Genomic DNA, 23,969 nt, shown 5'->3' with positions numbered 1-23,969 from the left:
TGAAAAGTGAACTACAAGAAACAGAGGTGTAGCTTTGCCATAGATTGACAAGACTACCTTTTAGCCATACCCCAGTCTGTAACACACTATGCAGATGTGCTACTATACCTGTACTATTAAGATAAAATTAATATAGCTCCCTTTGGAGGACAGCATGATTATTAGTAACTGATTTGCAGTGCTCTGAGCTCTGTAAAGGAAACACAAATAAAAATGCTACAATGTTATTAACTCAGCAGTTTTCCACCTATTTTTTGCTGGAATGACTACGTGGAGAATACAGCTTTGATGAGAATGCCGTGACAAAAGACATAAAGCAAAAGGCAGTCTTTGTCTTTAAAAGACATGGTAATGAACTGGTCAAAGTGAACTGGTCATCCATCGCGTGTGGATGTGGCATTGTGGGATGTAGCTTGATGGACATGGTGCTGTGTGGTGTTGGGTGGGTTGGTTTTTGGTGTGTTGTGCCTTGTTGTTGTTGTGTGGTGGTTGGCTTGCGTGGGTTGTTTTTGTTTTTGTTTTGTTTTTTTTCAGGTTGGACTTGATGATCTTACAGGTCTTTTCCAACCGTAGTGATTCTGTGATTCTGTGAAAGTGACTTGCCAGTGGTCCCACAATATAACAGAAGCAGAGAAAGGGAAAAATCCCTCAGTCTCTTGAGAACTCCTCATCACTAGATGATTTTGCTTCCACACAGCAAGGTTCTTTGATGTACTATAAGCTCCAAATCCTAATGCAGTTCAATAAGACGTTTTTTTTTGAAAAAGAACTCAGCTGAGCAGCACCTCTGAATGAGAAACTTTAATCTGCAGTGACAAGAGAAAATGAAGTTTATTTTTTACAAAGCACATATTCAGTCAAAAGGTGCCTGCTTCTTATGATCTGAATCTGCATGAATATAACTCTGCCCAGTTCATAATTAATAGCTTAAACTTCGCTTTGAGTGAAAACCAATTCTTATTTAGATCTCGATTCTCAGAGAATAGAATTAGTAAGGCAAAAAAATGTCATCTATAAGGTCACAGGCAAGCATGTGAGCATAAATGATAAGCATTTAGACTTTTCTATTCCATACCACTGCTATGTTGGCTAAACTGCAAAGCAGTAACTGTGCAAATTACACTATGGCAGAGTGTGGATGGAATTAAAAATACATATGAAAATATCCTTTAAAAAATCCAATGTCTTAAAAAAAAAAAGGCATGTTTAGAAATAAAGCTTATAAACATTCTTGGACCACATTCCTTTTCTGGCTCTGCATTACTGCAACCTCTTGCTAACAGACAGATCAATAAAAAAATTTAAAAAAAATTTTTAAAATAAGAGAGCAGCATATTCTTATCTACAGTCATGTGCTTTGTTTTAGCACATGATGCTCTCAGTCTGTGGCGTGTAGCTCTAAAGGCAAAAATGTCTAAATGGAGGATTGATTCATTACTGTTTTGGCTTGCTGTTGGCATTGAGAGCTAGGAGTTATATGACACAAGCTGCTTAACCCCAATTTAATTTATTTTTATATGAAGTCTTTCATGAAGGGCATCATAAAATAATTTTTTGGGGCACCCATTCTAAATCTAAGGAAAGATAGAAATCTGCGAGAGCAAGATTTAAAAGGTAGAAGGTTTGGATGATGGGATGATAAAACGAAGAATTTTTAGAAACAGCAGATGGCCATTCCAAGCAATAAAAGATGATCATGAACAGGACAAGTGTAAGGGAGTGGAGAGCACAGCCACAGCTGGGAAACCCAGAGAAGGAGGGTCTATAGATAGTGGTAAAAATTGATGACACAGATAGGGTTTTACTCCTCTCTTCTTTCAAGGAGTCTCTGTCTTTCAGACAGGGTTCTGCCTCCAGATGCACTTACACTGAACATCTAAAAAAGGAACTGCAGCAAATCAGCTAGGGAAATAACTAACGTACACCTTACAGTGACAGAAGGGGCAGGGAAAAGGTGGCAATGAATCGTGATAGATGCTGTAAGAAAAACTTGTGGGAAAAGGAAGTGTAGGAAGAAAAAGAAAGCCTGCAGGTTGAGGCAAGGCCAGGATTTCTGATCAGTAAACAAAATGAACTTAAAGACGAGAAACCAAATGAGACTCCAAATCAGAATTTCACAGATGGCTCTATTAGTTATGGGCTGACCTGTAGCCTATACGCAGCCTTTTGATTTTTTTAAAAATTTGGATATTTGAAATCTGATATTCTACTAGGGAGTAAGATGGGATGTGAGCTCAAGAATATCTCCTTAGGAAAGGAATAACGGATGATGAAATCTTGTGGCACTGATCGTAATGGTCATTAGCACACAGGTATTTTTTTCTCATCTCATTCAAAGCTAAATGGATTCCAGAAATCACCAGGTCTTTCAGGTGCTTCTGCAGGAGGCAGGTTGAAGTGCTCATTAATAAAGTCCAATATAATAGTAAATGAGAGCTTTTGACAGACCTTCACAGTGTTGTCTGGTTCAGTAAACCACTCTGCTCTGAGAACAATTCATCATGTCACCGTTTTGGCTTCGCTTTAGTTTTTTCTGGATTAGAATAAAGGAGGAACAGCAGAGTATTTATTCATTTTGCTGTCTCATAACTTGAGGAACTTCTACAAGAATTCATCCCTGAATGATTTCCAAATACTCTTCTGGGGAAGAACTCTGCACAAGTACATCAAATCACTCTGTTAGCAACATCGTGAGAAAGGCAATTTGCACTAAAAGATAGCCCAAACATAGGAAAAATTTCACCCTGAGGCAACTCTGCAGCCCATGTTAAGCTGCCCAAGGGATCACGATGGTCTGGGGTTTCAAATTTCAGATACAGGACTCTGATGAGAAGGCAGAAGAAAGGAAGCTGAAAGTACAGCATAGTATAGAATTACAAGCTGCTGAGGCCAGAAGTGCATCTCAATGCTTTCTGCATGACAGTGAAGGAACAAAGCAAAAAAGCTGAGAACATTATTGACCTTGTTTCACTGCTAATGAGACGTGCAGAGATTCTGCAAGTGCAGGAATTTAAACAGTCCACTATTGATGTGTTCTTCCCAACAGTGAAAATAAAACTGTTTAGAACATACTGTACTGAAATGCACTGAGCTCACCCTGAATACAATGACTCATTATTTCCATTTTCTTTAGCAATTAATTTGAAATGAGAAGAGAGACCTGAAAATAAAAAAAAGCCCTGGCCTTCTTATGTAATTAACAGATCTACGTGTGACCTGATTCTCTACTGAGTGGTTCCAGTGTTGTAACACTTCGCACAGTGCATCTGCTGTACAGCTCCTGCTTTACGGAGATTTGAACAAGAGTTGGCTCCGAAATGTCAAAGTCTCCATCTTTAGTTACAAAGCATAATTCACCCTAAAGATCTGAGTACCTGTGTAAGAGTAGAAGCATCCAAGCTGGCTATAGAGCAAAGCTAATTTACACAGTATGACACTTGCTTTCACAACCACATTACTTTCATTAATCAAGCTGACCTGCTTTGGGCTAGTTCAGGTAATCTTTACACTATACTGCAAATATGACTGCTTCTAAAAATTTCCCTTTCAATTATAGACGTATATTATTTTATCTAACACTTTTTACGTCTCTAACAGATAAGCTGTGATTCCTGCAGTGCCAGCTTAACATGCTACCACAGAGAACTGCCAGCTTCTCCCCTTCTGCTGTAAGTCACCATCCCTACAGCACAGCTGACAAGAACCTGCACTTTAGCTGCTTCAACACAAAATCCACTCACTTTTGCTGACAGCTGAATTTAAGCTGCCAGAGGGCAAGAAACAACTAGCTGAGTCTGGTAGTGCTTTCAACCACCACAAGAGTTTACTTGAATGAATGTGAATCAGAGCATTTATTTCCTTCTTTGTAGACTACATACATTCAGAAAGACCTGTTTGTATTTATAATGTGCTTTTCTTCAACTTGCAGTCAGCAGCAAAGTGCTGACTTCATTTGCTTTACTGCTCTTGCAACTGGATATGAAGAAAAATCACCTGCTATGCAGCTGTATAATATCATTTCTCCTCTCTTTGGTGATTTCCCCCTTTGAGGATCTGCATACGCCCCCTCATGCTTATAAGACTCCTATGAGATGCTACTCAAAGTAGCACCATCCCTGTACTATGGATGAGAAAGACCAGAAGGACAATGGAGTGAAACAAATTATTCAAGGCTGCACAAAGCTTATATAAAGAAGCTAGGATTTGAATCCTTGCACTAGAGCACACCATCATCTCTGCAGAACATAACTACAATGTGTTCTGGGAGTTTCAGAAACTATACATCAAGTGTTTGGAGCATAATACTCTAACTCTACCTATGGTTCTGTTTACATGACACGTAAGCAGAGCACATTAAATGGCACAGCTTATATTACACAATACATACTCAATACCATCTCTTAATGAGATACTTACTTCTGTAAGAATTCATCAGACCCGCAAACACTTAGAAGGCATTCCTCCTGGACTGGGTATCGATTTGTGCAATGGAGGATCTCTACAATCAAGTCATGAGTAATACAGCCAGCTGTAAATAAAAGACAGCAAGAAAAATTAATAGTAGCTTGCTATAGAATTCTAGGCTAGATACCTGAGCAAAGAAAATAAGAATTTATTTGTAATTCCTAACTACTGCTGCAGACTAGAGACTAGCTCCATCAAGAGGAATTAGATCAAGCCACACCTGATTTCTTTTTTTTTTTTTTTTAATTTTGCTTCAAATACTCTACAACAAGTCACAGAATCTATATCCATTTAGAGGAAATTAGCAATTTGTTAGGTAGCTGGAATGAAGAGCTGAGCAACTTTCCCAGGCAGAAAGGATGAGACAAATGGCAATTTGGGTTGTTTTCATTTTCCTGATATCTTGGTACATTTCCCATGTGCGAACATGACCTGATGCAAAAGTTGACTCTGTTGCCGCTCATGACACAAGACGGCTACAGAATGTTACTTGCTATGGTTTCTGCTGTGCACATATTTTTAGCCATAAGCAAGAATTAAATTAATGCTCATATGCATTTTATATATGTCATATATTATTTAATATTATGTATGGTGACATTATATCAGTATATATTATAAAATACTATATATAGTGCATATAAATTAAAGTTCTATGTCAGTTCGTGCAATCTGCTGTTCAGAAATATTCTAGCATTTTCAGAATTTTCTCCAGCGCTGCTTCAGCTTTTTAGGCCATTTTCCAACCCTGCCAATACACCTCCTCTCTGTCCATTTTAGAACTGATCAAAAAATGGAAAAGGATAGCTGCATCTGGCAGTCAAATTGCAAACACATCTGATAAGTTTGGTCTTTACAGGCATGCAGGGCATACTCCACCAGTACTGATGCTTCAAGTCCGAGATACTTTACTTTAGCAGAAAAAATACCTGACTCTTTAGTGAAAAGTTTTCATATAATGTACTGAGACGGTTTTACAATGCAAAATAAAGTCTGGACTTCCTCTGTAATTCTCAGGCAATCTCATTGTCTGTAACTGATAACAGAAAAGCCAAAGTAGATTTTCCTTTCAATTTTTCATTCATGGTATTTCTTTATTGTTCAAAATTAGCATCCATTAAGAGCTCTTACTACAAGTTTTAAGTGAGCTTTTTGATGTAAAAAATGGAAACTACCTACATTTAAATACAAATCCCCAGAAACTAAACGTGTAACCCAGACTTGTGTGTTGACTAATTTACACTGCTCCAGGTTCAGTAACTAGTTCAAACTGAGCCTAACCAAGCAGTTTCATGGGGTTTAATGGTGTTCTGAATTACCCTGTCATCCAGAGCAGTCAATTCATGCTGGCAAACAAACCTAAAAATGCAAAATTGTTTTTGCAGGGAAGTTTAAGGGAATGTGGTACTGAAAAAAACTTCAGAGGACAGCTGACCTTTTGAGGTGTGGGGGCTGTGACAAAAACAAAGCTGAAATAAAACAGAGTTGATTACCATAGATAGCTTGGGTTTTGTTTTGGTTTGTTTTTTCCCCAGGGAAAACCAAAATGTGTCAATGGATTAAAAAGTTCTTTCTGAAAATTTTCATTTTCTTTGCAAAGCCTTTTTTTTTTTTCTCATAAAGCCACTTTGATTAAACATTTTCTACCTGTTGTACTAGTTTGAAATGTCTAGCTCTTTGACAACTTGCTGTTTTAAGCAACTCCTTATAGTTGGTTTGACATGTAAAATGCAGTGCTTATTTGCTACATTTATGGACACCAGAAAAAGGGGAATAGTACAGAATATTGAATTAGAATTGTAACATGCAATTTTTCAGGTCACTCATTGGAAAAAAACCTGAAACTTGCTAGTATCATTCACTTGCACTCCACAGATCCATTTTCCTTTCCTTGCTCTACAAATGTTTTTGCATGCCTGAACAATACTTTATGCTTTTTATGTTAGATGAGGCAAAAAAGTGTACTCCCTCTCTGCCTCCCCTCTTTGAATGTATCATATTGTTTACTTAGCCTGTAAGCAAGTTTAGGATAGGGACTGTTTCTTATATCCCCTTCAGTTTCAGCTGCGCCTCCTAAAAGATTTTTGTAAATAAAGTTATGCAGACCAAAAATCAATCAATCTGTAAGGTAGGCAGTGCTATATGATAAAATATTTGTCAGTGTTTCACACTTCTGCATTACAGGGAAACCTAGCCTAGCTGACAGAAGTGCTGGAAATACTACCTTCTGGTCCAAGTGTCCAGAGATATTTGGCCCTTCATTTCATGGAATCCACAAAATATTGATTCAAGATGATTCAACCTACTACTTTCCCATGCTTTCCAATAAACATCTAGATGCTCCCAATACAAATAACCGAACTTGTATGAATAGATGTGGAAGTCTTAGCTACTGTATTTATGAAGATATATTTTTTAATATATGTTGACTAACATTCTGTAGAGCTTTGGATTTTCCCCTTTCAACAGAATCACAGAATCACAGAATCAGTACGGTTGGAAAAGACCTGTAAGATCATCGAGTCCAACCTGGGGGGAAAAAAAAAAAAAAAAAAAAAAAGAAAAAAAAAACACACATCAAAAAACCCACAAAAAAAAACCCACAAAACCCACGCCACACAACAACAATAACAAGCCACAACCCACCCAACACCACACAGCACCATGTCCATCAAGCTACATCCCACAATGCCACATCCACACGCTCCTTGAATACCTCCAGGGAGGGTGACTCTACCACCTCCCTGGGCAGCCTATTCCAGTGTTTCACCACTCTCTCAGTGAAGAAATTTTTCCTAATGTCTAGCCTGAACCTCCCCTGTCGCAACTTGAGGCCATTTCCTCTAGTCCTGTCACTAGTCACTTGGGAGAAGAGACCAACACCCACCTCTCTGCAACCCCCTTTCAGGTAGTTGTAGAGAGCGATAAGGTCTCCCCTCAGCCTCCTCTTCTCCAGGCTAAACAACCCCAGCTCCCTCAGCCGTTCCTCATAAGACTTGTGCTCCAGACCCCTCACCAGCTTCGTCGCCCTTCTCTGGACACGCTCCAGCACGTCAACCCATCAAACAAACTAATACTTAGCCTGTTACAGCCAAATAATTCCTTGACAACTGAAGAAAAGATTCATAAAAAAGTCTATCACTTAATGAAGCAGCACAGGGAGAGAGGGAGGAAAAATTTATTTTAAATGTATTTCATTTTTGCTTGTGTGGCTTAAGAGGCAAAAATTACCAGAGCTGGAATCAATATTCTCCCATTCACCATAGATACAGGATGCACTGGAGCAGTGGCAGCTTCCCACAGTCACTAGTGACAGAATAATTCAGGCTGGGAAGGATCTCAGTAGGTCCATCTAAGTCCAGCCTCCTCCCCAAAAGATGGTCAACACCGAATTCAGACCAACTTGTTCAGGGTTTTGTTGTGTAAGATCTTAAAAATCTCCAACGATGGAGACTTCACAACCTCCATGGGCAAACTGTTCCAATTCTTAATTATTTTCCTTTTCCTTATACCCAGTTGGAATTTCTCCAGTTTCACTTATGACCGACATATTCTTTCCCTGACCTGTACATAACCTTGGGTGCAGAGAAGTCTTAGCAACTGCAGACTCTCAAGTCTTGGATTCAGAAACAGAGTCAAGGCTGTGAAAAGTTCCACAACTATATGGAGATTACCCTTACACTTTAAATTAGGCACAAGCTTAAATTCCTTCTGAATAGAAGTCTGAATGTTGGCCCATTTTGAGACTGCCAGAATTGGTCCCATTTGTGACTAAAGAAAGCAGAGATCTACACATTAGTAAAAGCTCAATATTTAATGTGATTTTAATTTTACAGCAAATATGGTGAACACGTTTGACAAAGTATACACTCAAGACCCATGTAAGGCTTGCTCTCCAAGTATCTTTACAGATAACAAATGCATTTGTTATCATCTTCATGGAACTGAATTGTGGAAGGATATGGACACCGCAATTACTTACCATGTTGCGTAAGAAGAAGAGGATATGGTGAAGAATCTGTCCAAACACTGATTCTGAACTTCGATTCACCAAGGATATGGTCTGGGAATCTAGTTGAGACACTCCAGATTTTCCCGGTGTTTGTCTTCAAGTCAAAAGCAGGATAGGCATTTCTTATTCTGAAAAGAACATGTGATGAAATTATGTCTAAATAGGTATGCATTTCAGCTCTCTTATTCTACACAATATCTATAATAATAGTACCTAGAGAGTTGTTAGGAATAAAATTTTGTGCAAACAGAGGGGAAAATGTTAGCAACTCAAACTTTGTTTTCATGCATTAGTGAGATTAACTACATATCAGATAGCATACATGTAACTACATCTTTTACTTAATAGGAAAACCATCAGTAAAATCCTCATGAACTTCACAGAATCACTGCTGAGCTTGACCTCAGTGAAGCCAAAAGGATTTTAAACACAGACTTCAGTGTACACTGAGCACAATAGAAATGAGGGTGCTTAAATATGTACTTAAATAACAGAGTCTTAACATAAAACTAACCAAGAGCACATGCACAGACAGCTGCGACTAGGACAGCTGGTCAAAATGAATACAGGAACATGCTTTCTATGTAAAGTTTTAAGAAGTCCCTATTTTCACAGTGCTCTAGAATCCAATCTGAAATCCTCATTACTAAAAACTTGGGTATTTATGTAAATGTCTGTAGAGAGCAATAACTGTTAAAGTCATTGAGTCCCTCTGATATACCATTACCTATAAAATATATTGCCCTTCCTCCTTCCAATTACCAAAGACTTGCAGAAAGTAATTCCTCCTGAGGTACCATTTCCTAATGAACACTGGTCACAGGTATTATGTCTGTCAGCTGAAATTAAACTTGCTTTTTAAGCAAATACACTTTGCAGCTGCAGGTTAGGGTACATATTGTACCAGCTGAAGCTTTACATTTCACTAATTGGCCTGAATATTTTAGTAGCTAAACTCAAACATCCTGTACTAAGCATACTACATTCGTTTTTTTGTTTGTTAATTCAAGAAGCATTTTGCAGCTTCTGAGTTGGCAGCATTTTATACCATCTCTGATTACAGTGTATTTTGAGCCATAGTTCTCTCACATAAAGTTCTTCATTGCTATGTTACCTCCTGCCTCAGGGCTGCCGCCCAAGTCTCTTAAACAACAGTATGAACTACTCTTTTATGTCATGTATTTCTATAGCATGAGAAGGAAAAAAAAGCCTAGGCTTCCAAAATTAATAATGCAATGAAGAATCCCATTTCTTTTAATGAAAAGCCAGGGGGCATGGTGTTTCAGTGGGGTAGGAGAAAATGAGGCTTGACAATACCTCTAGTACGAGATAGATTTATACTCATAGTAAAAAAATCATTATACTAGAGAGGCTGCTTTGGTGTCCCATGTAGTTGATGTCAGTCTATTTTCTTTGCGAGCAAGGTATACGTAAAGCTTTCCCCTGTCACCAAATTCACTCTTGTAACCTGCTTCTGTAAGAAGGCCAAGGACTGAATAAGACTAGAAACTTCACTACCCTTTCTCCAGCATCCAGTTAATGGGCTATGTACACACATGGGGCATGAATCACTTCCCCAACTTACTGACAGTAATTTCAAAACGAAGCGAACTTCATCTCCTTCCCTACCTCCACACTATCTATATTTTATGATAATGTGGTGACAGAAATGTTTTTTTTTTTTATGCTTTTCATATAAAAATGCATTCAGTCCCAGAAAGTGTTGCTCATTTATGGCCATCTATTGTTTTCAAGCTACTAAAGTGCTTCTGGTCTGAGCAGGTGGGCAAACCATGCCCATTACAAAATTTTGAAAGGTTAGGTCTTCCAAGGCATAACTGAAGTACTACACAAGTATTACATGAAGAAAATCACAGAATCACCACCACCACACCACACAACAACAGCAAACCACAACAAACCAAAAACCAACCCACCCAACACCATGCCCATCAAGCTACATCCCACAATGCCACATCCACACACTCCTTGAATACCTCCAGGGAGGGTGACGCTACCACCTCCCTGGGCAGCCTATTCCAATGTTTCACTACTCTCTCAGTAAAGAACTTTTTCCTAATATCCAGCCTGAACCTCCCCTGGCGCAACTTGAGGCCATTTCCTCTAGTCCTGTCACTAGTCACTTGGGAGAAGAGACCAGCACCCACCTCTCTGCAACCCCCTTTCAGGTAGTTGTAGAGAGCGATAAGGTCTCCCCTCAGCCTCCTCTTCTCCAGGCTAAACAACCCCAGTTCCCTCAGCCGCTCCTCATAAGACTTGTGCTCCAGACCCCTCACCAGCTTCATCGCCCTTCTCTGGACACGCTCCAGCACCTCAATGTCTTTCTTGTAGTGAGGGGCCCAAAACCGAACACAGTATTCGAGGTGCGGCCTCACCAGAGCCGAGTACAGGGGCACGATCACCTCCCTACTCCTGCTGGCCACACCATTTCTGATACAAGCCAGGATGCCGTTGGCCTTCTTGGCCACCTGGGCACACTGCTGGCTCATGTTCAGCCGGGTGTTGATCAACACCCCCAGGTCCTTTTCTGCGGGGGAGCTTTCCAGCCACTCATCCCCAAGCCTGTAGCGTTGCCTGGGGTTGTTGTGACCGAAGTGTAGAACCTGGCACTTGGCCTTACTGAACTTCATCCAGTTGGCCTCAGCCCATCGATCCAGCCTGTCCAGATCCCTCTGCAGAGCCTTCCTACCCTCCAGCAGATCAACACTCCCTCCCAACTTGGTGTCGTCTGCAAACTTGCTGAGGGTGCACTCTATCCCCTCATCCAGATCATCAATAAAGACATTAAACAAGACCGGTCCCAAAACTGAGCCCTGGGGGACTCCGCTTGTGACCGGCCGCCAGCTGGATTTCACCCCATTCACTACAACTCTCTGGGCTCGGTCATCCAGCCAGTTTTTTACCCAGCGAAGAGTGTACCTGTCTAAACCACGGGCCGCCAGCTTCTCTAGGAGAATACTGTGGGGAACAGTGTCAAAGGCTTTGACACTGTTTGTTTTGCTGACACTGTTTGTTTTGCTACTTGCTTTCTGTGCTGCACCAACTCAGCATATGCAGAAAGTACTAACATTTATAGGGATTTGCTACTTCATAGCATTTCATAAAGCCATGTATTTCTCTGTGGTGCAGAGCACATCCTTGTCAGTAGGAGGTGGAGGAACTCTGCATTTTGCAGCATTGAACCCTTTGACTATCAGCTTGGCATCTTCTGGTATCAAACTCGCCTTAGGATGTCATGTACTCTGAAGCCACCCATGGATGAACATTGACTATAGCAATGTCCATAATTGTAGAAGTAACCTGATAAAGGGATTTTGAAAACTGCTTTACAGTTGCATACAATGAAATGTTTCAATTATAAATTGCTACTTGTACAAATATTACCTAGAGAAAAACATGATGGGTTTCTATTTGAACTACATGCTGGAGGTGCAAGTCTGCATGACACAGAGTTTGAATTATACACCTTGCCTCTGATGTATAAAACTGCCAGTTATTGAGATTCTTTGGGGAGTGGAAGGATGTTCATTTGGTAAGACTGAACATGTTAGTTATTTGCAAATTTATGACTTTTTTTGTCTTTTGTTTCCTGTGACATTTTGTCCCAAGAATGCTTTCTCATTTATTTGATAGAAGAAAAGCAAAGGTTGTTCTTATTTTCTTTTTAAGAGTATTTGCTAGTGATGCAAACTAAACAAGTTACTGCAAAACAGGAATGGCTTAATTCTATTAATCTTTTTATTTTTTAAATAAACTCATTTATTCACAAAAAGTCAATAGAAAGCCTTTCCTATAATTAGAGTGCAAAGTTAAATGTAGAATGTTTGGACATTAAAAAAAAATCTGAATATCTGAGAGAAAAGCCTGTCATGTGGAATGTGCCTTCATGCATCTGATGAACTGTGGAAAAAAGATAACTGAGAAGCATGTGAACAAGTATGTTTTGAAGTTGACCATCCACCCCATATGAATATAATATATTCACTGTTAATTTCAGGGCAACATCAAACTAGATATTTTTTTTTTTTTTCCTTTTAAGAGAAGCAGGCTTGGCTGACCTTGAATACAGTCAATTCATTAAAGTCTAATTAAAAAAAAAGCAGCATTCCATTTTCCAACTACTTTTCTGGGGGAAAAAGCATGCATTTGTACTAACAACTTGGTAGTGTGATCAGTGAATATCTACAAAGGAAAATGAATCTGAACAGATGGTCTAAAAACTTGCATTTCTTAGTGCTCTTGGATTTCAATACAATTTCTTTTTCCGAAGAAGATTAAGAAAGTAAAGAAAGTTCTATCCCATTAAGCCACATTATTAACGGTAACAGTAAACAGTAATTAAAGGAGTTTTTGCCACTTGCTAAGTCTCACTTTTCATCTTGACAGTATGTAGTAATTCTGTTCTCAGTCAGTCAGTTCCTCCAATTTTTTTTCCCTGCTCCAAGCTACACAAGCACTAATATTGTCCAAGGCAGTGGCAGAAAATGGATCTTAATTTTCACACACTAAACCATCAACACTGAAGAGTTAAATGTGCTTATCACAGATAAAGGGGACAGCTAAGGGAGAAAATATTTTTGAAATTAAAATTCCTTTGTGGATTCTAATCTTTAAATCAAAATTAGGAGTGTTTCCATATTTAAGTAGATACTGGAATTATGGGACTGTTCAGGAATGCAGGGATAACCAATCCAATATAAATAAGTGAAATGTCATAGCTGGCCGAATAAAGTTTTTTCATTACTTACTTCTCCACTGCATTGCAAAAAGCGACTGTGTTTTCATTACTTCCTTGATTTGCTTCAACAAGCTGGATAGACCAATCTGCAGCCTAAAAGTACCAAAATGACACCAGAAGAAACAGAGCTCAGTTATTTAGATAACAGAAGCAGAAGAAGCATAAGGCTAACCTTGCATGTGGTTCCATGAGAACTATCTTTCATACCTTATCATCCCTCCCCTGACTTGGTGGAACTCCAAATAAGCACAAATAACCCCATTTTGACTGCACTTTAAATGCTTTCAGACAAAAAACACAAAGTCACAAAGCATCAGGTAGTCTGGGTTTAACAATCATTTTTTCTCCCTCCATGCAGAACATAAGGAATTCCAGACAAAGCTTTCAAAATTCACCTAGTGTCAGAGCACAGATAACTCTAAATGCAGATGTATGCTTAGTTTACAAAAGGGAGAAGGGACAATATTATGCTTATGCTGCAGTGAGTTTTAATCCTTATTTTCTCTCTTTCTGCCCTGGAAGGAAGCTCAGGATCCCTTCAAACTCCATAAATTTGTCAGGTAAGTCCCTAAGACAGGTGACAGGAAGCCAGTGTATTCTGTTGAACATGAAAAATCCCTAGATGCTTTCTCTAAACTTAGAGAGCACAGGTCTGAGCCACTATTTTGGGTCAAAGCATCCTTTTGGTTTTTTTTTTGGTTTGGTTTTTTTTTTTGGTTGTTGTTGTTTTTTGTTTTGTTTTGGGTTTTTTTTGTTTTTTTGTTTTGTCTGTTTGCCGTAGTACCCTTCAGTCAGAACATTACCTCTAGGAAGGAGCTTAATACTGTTATATCTGCAAGCCCATTCTACTATTGTACATAGAGACATCTACAAGGCTCAGCTGAGACACCAACTTTCAAGCCCCTTCAGAAAGAGAAGCAACTAATGACATGTCACAGAAGAGGAAACTGAGATAAGGCGAGAGGTGTGTTTTATAATTTTAATAATTTATATACAAGTATGGAAATTTCTAAAAATAATAATTAGTAATAAATAATAAACCAAATTTAAGATTTTTTTTTCTAGACAAGGAAGTGCAATATGCATGAAAAGATGCAGGCTGGGAAATTTTAGTTACCGTTTAAAAGATGGGGTAAGTATAAAAGATGAAAGATCTGTTGGGAGCTGGCTAGCGGGGAGATCACAATGGCAGAACTGAAAGTTCGGAATTTACAAACATTTTATAGATACCATCAGTCTTGGGTCTCATTGTATGTAGTATTTTCATCAACTGTAATAGCACAAGCATTAGGAGAGTGCTTATAAAATTTAAAGTTAATAAGGGGGCATCATCAATAGAGGGAAAAATTGAAATGTCTAGTAGGAAAAACAATGGATAACCCCGAGGGTTGAAATAAGAAAGCAAAATTAAATTCAGCAACACAAATTACTAGTCCACCACCACCTGAGTCTAAAGTGAAAAAGCTTCTTCAAAGTCACTGAAAACATAGCACCTCCACTGGTTCTTTTTTTTCCACCTTGGTTAGACACCTACCTTACAATTTACCTCAGCAGACAGTAATAAGAACTTCTTAATGGCCTCCCAAAATTATGTAGTCATAAAAAACCCCACAAACACAACAACAAAAAACTCCTCATCACACATATCTTTTGTAAAACTGTCTATCCTGATGTATTGACAAGGCTCTAGGAAGTTTGCATTTGGGATGTTGTGTACCCCTGCATTCCAGATGGAGGAATTCAAGCTGGAACAAGCTCAGAGAGACATTGCTGTGTTTGTGGGTGAGCTCTGCAGCCAGGAGCAGGAGCACAGCTTGCAGAGCACAGCAGGCAGGTAAAGCTACAGCAGCTGTTGCAGCAGGAGTGCAAAGGGAGCCCAGAACACACACTGAAGGCTATGCAGTGATGGTAGTGACATGCCACATGACACAATCTTCATCATGGCATGGAGAAGCTGCCCCTATGGACAGCAGAGACTTTGACCCACACAGAGCTCCAGAGGAAGGATGCTGTAACCCAGGTCTCTGGCTGCAGAGCTTGTCTGGTGCCTCTCTCTGGGGTGGCAGTGGCTTTGCTGGTGGGAGCTGTGCTCTGGCTGCAGTGCCAAGCTGCTGGTGAAGGAGCTGCAGGAGGACATGAGCAGCCAGAAGGAGGAACAAGAGATTGACAGGGACTCTACAGAGCTAAGGACCACCCAAGCCCTGTATTGCAAAGGAAGGAAAACTTAAGACTACCCTACAGGAGGAGTGGATGGAGACTGCCACAGGAGGGAGGGATGGAAGCTTGCTGCTTCCAGTTCTGCTGCTGCAGTTCTGTCATTACAGAGCAGGTACGGTACCCTGGAAAGTGCATGGAAAAAGAGAGATAGTGGACAAATGAAAACCTAAGAAAACTAGGCCACAGGTAAGAAAAGGTGAGGCTGGGACATGGCATTGAAGGGGCCTGAAGATATTAAAAGAGCAAAATCGCATTTGGGAACTGAGGAAGGAGGAACAGAGAAGAATTAGGCAAGAAGAGGGCCAAGACTGGGAAAGGATCGTCGGCCATGAGAACGTGGGTATGGATCCTCAAGTTCATGGCTTGAAGAAGAACGTGATCAAATAATTACTAAAGGACGGCAAAAAGGAGCTTGACAGAAAAAGCTGGAATCCAGATCCTCCTGCAGGAGACAGAAGTAATGCAGGAGCCCTCTGCCTCTCTGCACCTTTGCTGGCAGCATTTCTGAGTGAATCCTAATGACAAATGTGAATCACAGAATCACTAAGGTTGGAAAAGACCTGTAAGATCATCAAGTCCAACCATCAACCAACAAACACCATCATGCCCATTAAACCATGTCCCACAATGCCTCGTCCACACGTTCCATAAACACCTCCAGTGATGGTGACTCCACCACCTCCCTGGGCAGCCTGTTCCAGTGCTTCACCACTCTCTCAGTGAAGAAATTTTTCCTAATATCCAGCCCGAACCTCCCCTGGTGCAACTTAAGGCCATTCCCTCTTGTCCTGTTGCTAGTCACTTGGGGGAAAAGACCAACAGCCACCTCTCTGCAACCCCCTTTCATGTAATTGTAGAGAGCGATAAGGTCTCCCCTGAGTCTCCTCTTCTCCAGACTGAACAACCCCAGTTCCCTCAGCCGCTCCTTATAAGACTTGTGCTCCAGACCCCTCACCAGCTTCATTGCCCTTCTCTGGACACGCTCCAGCACCTCAATGTCCTTCTTGTAGTGAGGGGCCCAACACTAAATACAGGATTCAAGGTGCGGACTCACCAGTGCCGAGTACAGGGGCACGATCACCTCCCTGCTCCTGCTGGCCACACTATTTCTGATACAGGCCAGGATGCCGTTGGCCTTCTTGGCCACCTGGGTACACTGCTGGCTCATATTCAGCCGGCTGTCAATCAACACTGCCAGGTCCTTTTCTGCAGGGCAGCTTTCCAGCCACTCGTCCCCAAGCCTGTAGCATTGCATGGGGTTGTTGTGGCCAAAGTGCAGGACCCGGCACTTGGCCTTGTCGTACCTCGTACAATTGGCCTCGGCCCATCCATCCAGCCTGTCCAGATCCCTCTGCAGAGCCTTCCTACCCTCCAGCAGATCAACACTCCCACCCAACTTGGTGTCGTCTGCAAACTTGCTGAGGGAGCACTCAATCCCCTCATGTAGATCATTGATAAATATATTAAAGAAGACCAGCCCCAAAACTGAGCCCTGGGGGACTCCGCTTGTGACCGGCCGCCAGCTGGATTTCACCCCATTCACCACGACTCTCTGGGCTCGACCATCCAGCAAGTTTTTTACTCAGCAAAGAGTGCACCTGTCTAAGCCATGATTCACCAGCTTCTCCAGGAGAATACTGTGGGAGACAGTGTCAAAGGCTTTACTAAAGACCAAATAGACAACATCAACATCCTTTCCCTCAACCACTAGGTGGGTCACCTGGTCATTAAAGGAGATCAGGTTGGTTAAGCAGGACCTGCCTTTCATGAACCCGTGCTGGCTGGGCCTGATCCCTTGGTTATCCCGCACGTGCCCTGTGAGCACCCTCAAGATGAACCTCTCCATAATCTTCCCTGGCACTGAGGTCAGGCTGACAGGCCTGTAGTTCCCCGGATCCTCCTTCCAGCCCTTCTTGTAGATGGGTGTCACGTTGGCAATCCTCCAGTCATCCGGGACCTCCCCCGTTGACCAGGACTGTTGATAAATGATGGAGAGCGGCTTGGCAAGCTCCTCTACCAGCTCCCTCAGTACCCTTGGGTGGATGCCATCAGGCCCCATAGACTTGTGAGTGTCCCAGGTGGCATAGCAGGTCGTTAACTGCTTCCTCCTGGATCATGGGGAGTTTATTTTGCTCTCCATCCTTGTCTTCCAGCTCAGGGAGCTGAATACCCTGTGGATACCTGGTCTGGCTATTAAAGACTGAGGCAAAGAAGGCATTAAGTACCTCAGCCTTTTCTTCATCCTTGGTGATGATGTTCCCTCCCACATCCAGTAAAGGATGGAGATTCTTCTTGGCTCTCTTTTTGTTGTTAATGTATTTATAGTAAAATTTTTTGTCATCCCTTACAACCACGACCAGATTGAGCTCTAGCTGGGCTTTTGCCTTTCTAATTCCCTCTCTGCATGACCTAATGAGATCCTTGTACTCTTCTTCAGTTGCCTGCCCCTTCTTCCAAAGGTCATAAACTCTCCTTTTTTTCCTGAGTCCCAGCAAAAGCTCCCCATTCAGCCAGGCCAGTCGTCTTTCCCGCTGGCTCTTCTTATGGCACATGGGGACTGCCTGGTCCTGTGCCTTCTTGAATAAAGTCCAGCCTTCCTGGACCCCTTTGCCCTTCAGGACTGTCTCTCAAGGGACCCTCTCAACCATTGTCCTGAACAAGCCGAAGTCTGCCCTCCGGAAGTCCATAGTAGTGGTTTTGCTGACCCCCCTCCTTACTTCGCCAAGAACTGAGAATTCTATCATTTCATGGTCGCTAAGCCCAAGACAGCCTCCAACCATCACTTCTCCCACCAGTCCCTCTCTGTTTGTAAACAGCAGGTCAAGCAGGGTGCCTCCCCTGGTAGGCTCGCTTACCAGCTGTGTCAGGAAGTTATCCTCCACACACTCCAGGAACTTCCGGGACTGTTTCCTCTCTGCTGTGTTATATTTCCAGCAGACATCCGGTAAGTTGAAGTCCCCCACAAGAACAAGGTCTTGCGATTCCGAGACTTCTGCCAGTTGCTTGTAGAACGCTTCGTCGGCTTCTTCGTCCTGGTAGGGTGGTCTATAACAGACACCTAGCAGGATATCGGCCTTGTTAGCCTTCCCCCTCATCCTTACCCATAAGCACTCAACCTTGTCATCACAATCGTTGAGCTCTATATAATCAAAACACTCCCTAACATACAGAGCCACCCCACTGCCTCTCCTTCCTTGCCTGTCCCTCCTGAAGAGCTTATAGCCATCTATTGCAGCACTCCAGTCATGCGAGTCATCCCACCATGTTTCTGTGATGGCAACTACATCATAGCTGTCTTGCTGCACAATGGCTTCCAGCTCCTTGTGTTTGCTGCCCATGCTGCGTGCATTGGAGTAGATGCACTTGAGCTGGGCTATCAATTTTGCCCCCAACATCAGCACGCCACCCCTAGGCTCATCTCTAGGCAGCCTGGTTTCATCCCCTTCCCCCTTCAAATCTAGTTTAAAGCCCTCTCGATGAGGCTCGCCAACTCATAAGTGAGAATCCTTTTCCCCCTTGAGGATAGTTTAACTCTATCTGCTGCCAGCAGGCCCAGTGCCGTGTAGACTGCCCTATGGTCAAAAAAACCGAAATTCCTCTGACGGCACCAGCCTCTGAGCCATGTGTTAACCAGGTTCGCTTTCCTGTTCCTTTCAGTGTTCCTCCCTGCCACTGAAGGGATTGAGGAAAACACTACCTGTGCTCCCGATCCCTCATCCAGTCTCCCCAGTGCTCTGAAGTCCCTCTTGATCACTTTTAGGCTACTTTGTGCAACCTCATCACTGCCAACCTGCAAAACCAACAGCGGGTAGTAATCAGTGGGCCGTACCAGACCAGGAAGTTGCCTAGTGACCTCTCTCACCCGGGCCGCAGGGAGGCAGCAGACTTCCCTGTGGGTTGGGTCTGGTCAGCATATTGGGCCCTCTGTTCCCCTCAGAAGGCAATCACCTACGACAATTACCCTCCTTTTTGTCTTAGTAGAGGTCGTTGTGATGTGTGGGGCAGACTGTCTTGCTCTAGGCAACCCCCTGGAAGGACTTTCATCCATATCCTCATTATCCTGGCCCTCAAGTTCCAGAGCCCCATAACTGTGGTCTAGGGGCAGCTGGGAAGGTGAGGGAGGCCGGGAGGGGATTCGCCTGCTGCCCCGAGCAGGGACCTGTTTCCATTCCCGTTCGCCTCTTAGGTCCCCTCCTTCTGCCCGGTGGCAAGAGGGTAAGGGATCCTCTGCTTCTCGTGGAGCCTCCATCAGCTACCTTTGCCTCAGGATGGTAGGGTATGGCTTCACCAATCTATCTCCCTCTTGCACTCCCTGATGTTCCATAGTCTCCACTTCCTCCTTCAGCTCTGCCACCAGGCTGAGCAGATCATTCACCTGGTCGCACCGCACACAGGTGTTGTTTCTCCCGGCCTCCAGCATGAGCGACAGGCTCAGGCACTCCTGGCAGCTGGAGAACTGGACAGCCACGTGCTTGAGCAGAAGCTCTGTCTGGGTTGCCACATTCCTTCTGGCAATGGCATTCGGCCAAGTGGAGACCATAACTGGGCCTCTTCTGGGAGGGTGATGACCACTCATCAAGAGAGCCTCTAGAGCCAGGAAGGGAGGACTGCGCCCTGACCGCACACCTCCCCGGCACACCCTGTCTGCGCGAACTGAAGCGCGAACTGATGCGCCACGCCCCGTTTGCCCACCCTGTTCGCCAGGCTAACTGGTAATAGTCTACACAGAGGGAATTAATATACTATTGCTAACTAACTCAAATTAGTTCTGGTAGCAGATGTATGTAGATACATAGTTTCAACTCCATTGGTGAATCATGTGGATGAGAGGTTTAGTTTTGTCATTTCTCTTTTCAGGTGTCCAGAAACTTTAATTTCTTCCCATTGAATATAAAGGTAAGCTATTAATTACACGATCACACATTATTTTTCTATAGGACTCCAGTCTCCACTCATTGCAAATATCTGAAAGCGTGCAGTGAATGAGACAGAGAATTGCATATGGAGAGAACTGATGACAACAGGGATAAAGTAACAGAGTGCACTCCTGCATGACTGGAATCTATCTTTTCCCCATCCACAGATTTCTCACATTATGCTAAACAAGTCACCTGAACCATCCTTCCCAAATATGAACACTAATTGTGTATTTCTCACTTCTGGAGCACTCAAGCTGAAATTATGAAGTTTGGTCTGATGATTGGGCTTGGGTGAAGAAGTGAGTCTTGCTAGTTAGTCTGAAAATATTAGATCCTAAATATCATAGATGGAGCAGCCAAATCTGTTGGATACTTTTTATGTTGTATTTCAGTCTTCTTTCTAATATATAGAAAATAAAATCTCTTTTCACAGGCATGTTATGAAGACAGTTTCTTTAGTATTTTTGAACATCTGACTCGGTGATGACAAGGCCAGAGAAAATTAACATTTCCTCTATTACACTGGACATGTTTTGATTAGCACGCATTAAATAAAGCCTAGGGCCATACAACTGTATCCAAGAGCTAAGGATCAGAATGACAGTATGATTTCAGCAATGTGAATATTTCATCTTGCATACCTATGAGCTATCTCAATGCTAATCTCCATGTTTCAGCATCCCTTCCATTTCACTCAGTCTGCAGTCCTGGTTCTCATCTCCTACTACTCAGATGCATCATTTACTCATCTGGACTTCACCAATCCAATCTGTGCTCATTCTCTTTTTTTTGCTGTGGTGCTCCACTTTTCCAACCATTCTGACAGTCTGAGTCAGCATCAGCCTTGTCACCCCGCAGCCCTTCTTATCTTTTCCAAAACTCCCAGCCCGGTAGCAATGAGTTACTTCACAGGCTTTTTTTTATCCTTCTCTCAACTTTCTTTCATTCTTATTTGCCCTTTCTTACCATCTCAAGGCTCAGTTGCCAGCCCCTTGCTTTGGCTCTTTCTATCCTGACACAGCTGTTTCTCCCTGAAGGAATTCCTGTGACCACACTGATTTTTCTGCTACAAATCAATTCTCTCCTCTCTCCCATTTCTTCTTCTTCTAGCCAAACAGCTCAAATACTTCCCTGACTTAATCAAATCCTCCCACACATTCGATTGTAGTCACCCTCGACTCACTCATGTCTTCTCTTCCCTCCCCTATAATTTTCTCCTCCTCCGTCACAGAAGTGTTTGTGCCTGTTCTTATATGTCTGCTTCCTCTAGCACCTCGTCTTCCCATACCACAATTTAATCTCCTCCTGCTCGTTTGTATCCCACTATTTTCTACTTTTCTCATGAGAAGGCTTGTTCTTTTCATCATGATGTCAGCATGCTTTAGTTTTCCTATCGTAAGTAAAAAGCAACAACCTTTTGTCTCTCCTCCTATCAATCCCCTCCTCTTTTGTATTCATCACTGAACTTCCAAAATGCGGTGCCCAGGATTAGGCTTAAGAGTTCCTGTCCTTAAGAGTTCCCTGCCTCCCCATCTGTCCGGGTCTGCATATATTTACTTATATAGTTCTCCCTATTCACAGACATAGAAAAAAGTCAATCAAAGTGCCTCTTCCCTCTTGCTTTATGTTACTGTGATCACCGGGAGTTAAAAGCAGAAGGTGAACCTAAACTGTCTTTTAATATTCATCATGCAGAGTTATCCTGTAGGCTCTTTCAGGATTCCTATAATGATTCAGAATGGTAACAAGGACTAGAGGAAAGGGAGGATTTATAATTTTCTTTTTCCTTCTCTATGTCAGGATTTTGAAAGAAGCAAAATGAGGAGAGATATACCATCAGAGTCAGTCATGGGAGTCCCATAAGACATCATTATTAAAACCAGCAAAACCACGAATGGAACTATGAACACATGATGGAAGGAGGAAAAAAGACAAAGTATTTGCTTCAAAAAGACAGCTAAAGACAGACTGTGTGTCATAGGATCCAGCTTCCACAGTTATAGTAGGTATGTCTATTTTTAGAAAATAATTGTATATGCACAGATAAGTGCATGCAGAACATGGCAAAGGCAGGACATGGTATGTTTCATCTCTCAGGATCAGGATATGTCAGCCAAACTAGACACAGAGACAGCCAAGAAATCAAGTTACACAGTTATTGGAAAATATAACTGACACTTCTTCCTGCATCTCTATCTTTGGAAGTAGTAAAGACCAAATAAGAAGTGAATAAGAAGTCTCACAGTTGCTTTTGGCCAGCTGAATCATAAGACACATGACAAAAACTCTCTACAGGAGCAAAAGCTTTTGCTTCCCCCAAGGCATAAATGTTTTATTTTTCATCAGGTCTTTAAATCAAGTGCTTCTAATCCATGTTGCATCAGCGTGAGTGAATATATAAAGTGCAAGGACACAAACAAGAATCAAGAACTCTAAGCACCATTAATATGAGAAAATTTAAATACCTGTCTGTCATGTCCAGAGCTGCTGGGCCAGGTAGGTCCTATGTCGCATCTTCTGGAAGTGTCAGTTAAACAGGCTTCCCCATTTCCACTTTCATCTCTCACTTCTTGTCCAAATGGATAGTTGTCTAAAAGAATGGGACACTGAGCATCTACATTGTCAAAACCTATCTGAAAACCCAGGTTTGTGTTGCCTCTTTCCACGTTTGAATCAAACACATTTGTGACTGGAGTTATACTGTTCCCTCCATATATTTCTCTCTCTTGACTGTAGGGGTAGGAATCCACCAGAGAGAAGTTTCTGTAATCAGAGAGTAAAGAAGATCTGAAGCCAACCGTTGGTGACACTGTACTTTGTTGCCAGTGAGAGATAGGATTTCCAGGGTCAAATTCACCATAAGCAACTAGAGGCTGACCACAAAACTGCTGGTCAGGCACATTCAGACCAAAGACCTCGGATGGGAAAAAAATTTCTTCCTGATGATGTGAATGTGATGAACCATAAAAAAAGAATTCATTGCTGACTTCATCAACTATTCGATCGAATCCTAGATGGACGTGTCCAGCAGAACTAGAATGGTACATTGGGTAAGATGCTTGGTCCCCAGCCTGTCCTTCATGAAATTCATTGTGTGAGAAAGGCACCATCCCAAAGTATGCCATGGCTGATTCTTCTGTTGGGTCTTACTAATCCTCAGGGAAGTCTTACAATAGTTCCAAGGTCAAGAGAGTAACGTTCAGAACTGGAGCTACATACCCACTGAAATGAAGCACAGAATAAAAGTTAAACCCCAAAATATCTACTATAATGAAAGCAGTACACTTCTTTAGTCTTTTTTTGCTTTAAAGCTTTCTCCACAGGGTGGAAATATTCTCTTAATCTGGAGCTTGAATATTCTTTTGCCTGATCCTTTATTTCCAGACATATTTATTATTATTATTTAATAATAATGATAAGTTATTATTATTATCCTGGACTCCTAAATAGCATCAACAGGATGCCTGAAACAATTGGTCTAGATACTAATTCTGACAAATATTAAAGAAAATCTCCATGTTATTTCCATTATTTTACACTTGTATAGCACACAATGCAGGAATCTAAAACAAGCAGGTAGGAAAGATTTGTTTTAACG

At 41.9% G+C, this 23,969-nt stretch overlaps 1 protein-coding gene across 1 annotated transcript in view; it reads right to left on the bottom strand.

Moving 5' to 3' along the window:
* The window catches only part of PIK3C2G (phosphatidylinositol-4-phosphate 3-kinase catalytic subunit type 2 gamma), a 209,812-nt gene extending 186,316 nt beyond the window's left edge, over positions 1-23,496 (bottom strand). The window contains exons 1-4 of the mRNA XM_059816945.1: positions 22,837-23,496; positions 13,246-13,328; positions 8,447-8,604; positions 4,417-4,528 (exon numbers count right to left, since the gene is read on the bottom strand). Of these exons, the coding sequence (XP_059672928.1) occupies positions 4,417-4,528; positions 8,447-8,604; positions 13,246-13,328; positions 22,837-23,496 (1,013 nt within the window). The remainder of the gene's footprint in view (positions 1-4,416; positions 4,529-8,446; positions 8,605-13,245; positions 13,329-22,836) is intronic.
* Between the last annotated feature and the right edge of the window lie 473 nt (positions 23,497-23,969).

Source organism: Gavia stellata, chromosome 4 (assembly GCF_030936135.1).
Source record: "Gavia stellata isolate bGavSte3 chromosome 4, bGavSte3.hap2, whole genome shotgun sequence".
Classification (NCBI taxonomy): Eukaryota; Metazoa; Chordata; class Aves; order Gaviiformes; family Gaviidae; genus Gavia; species Gavia stellata.
The sequence above is the reverse complement of the archived record's forward strand: the minus strand, read 5'-3'. Positions and strand labels throughout refer to the sequence as shown.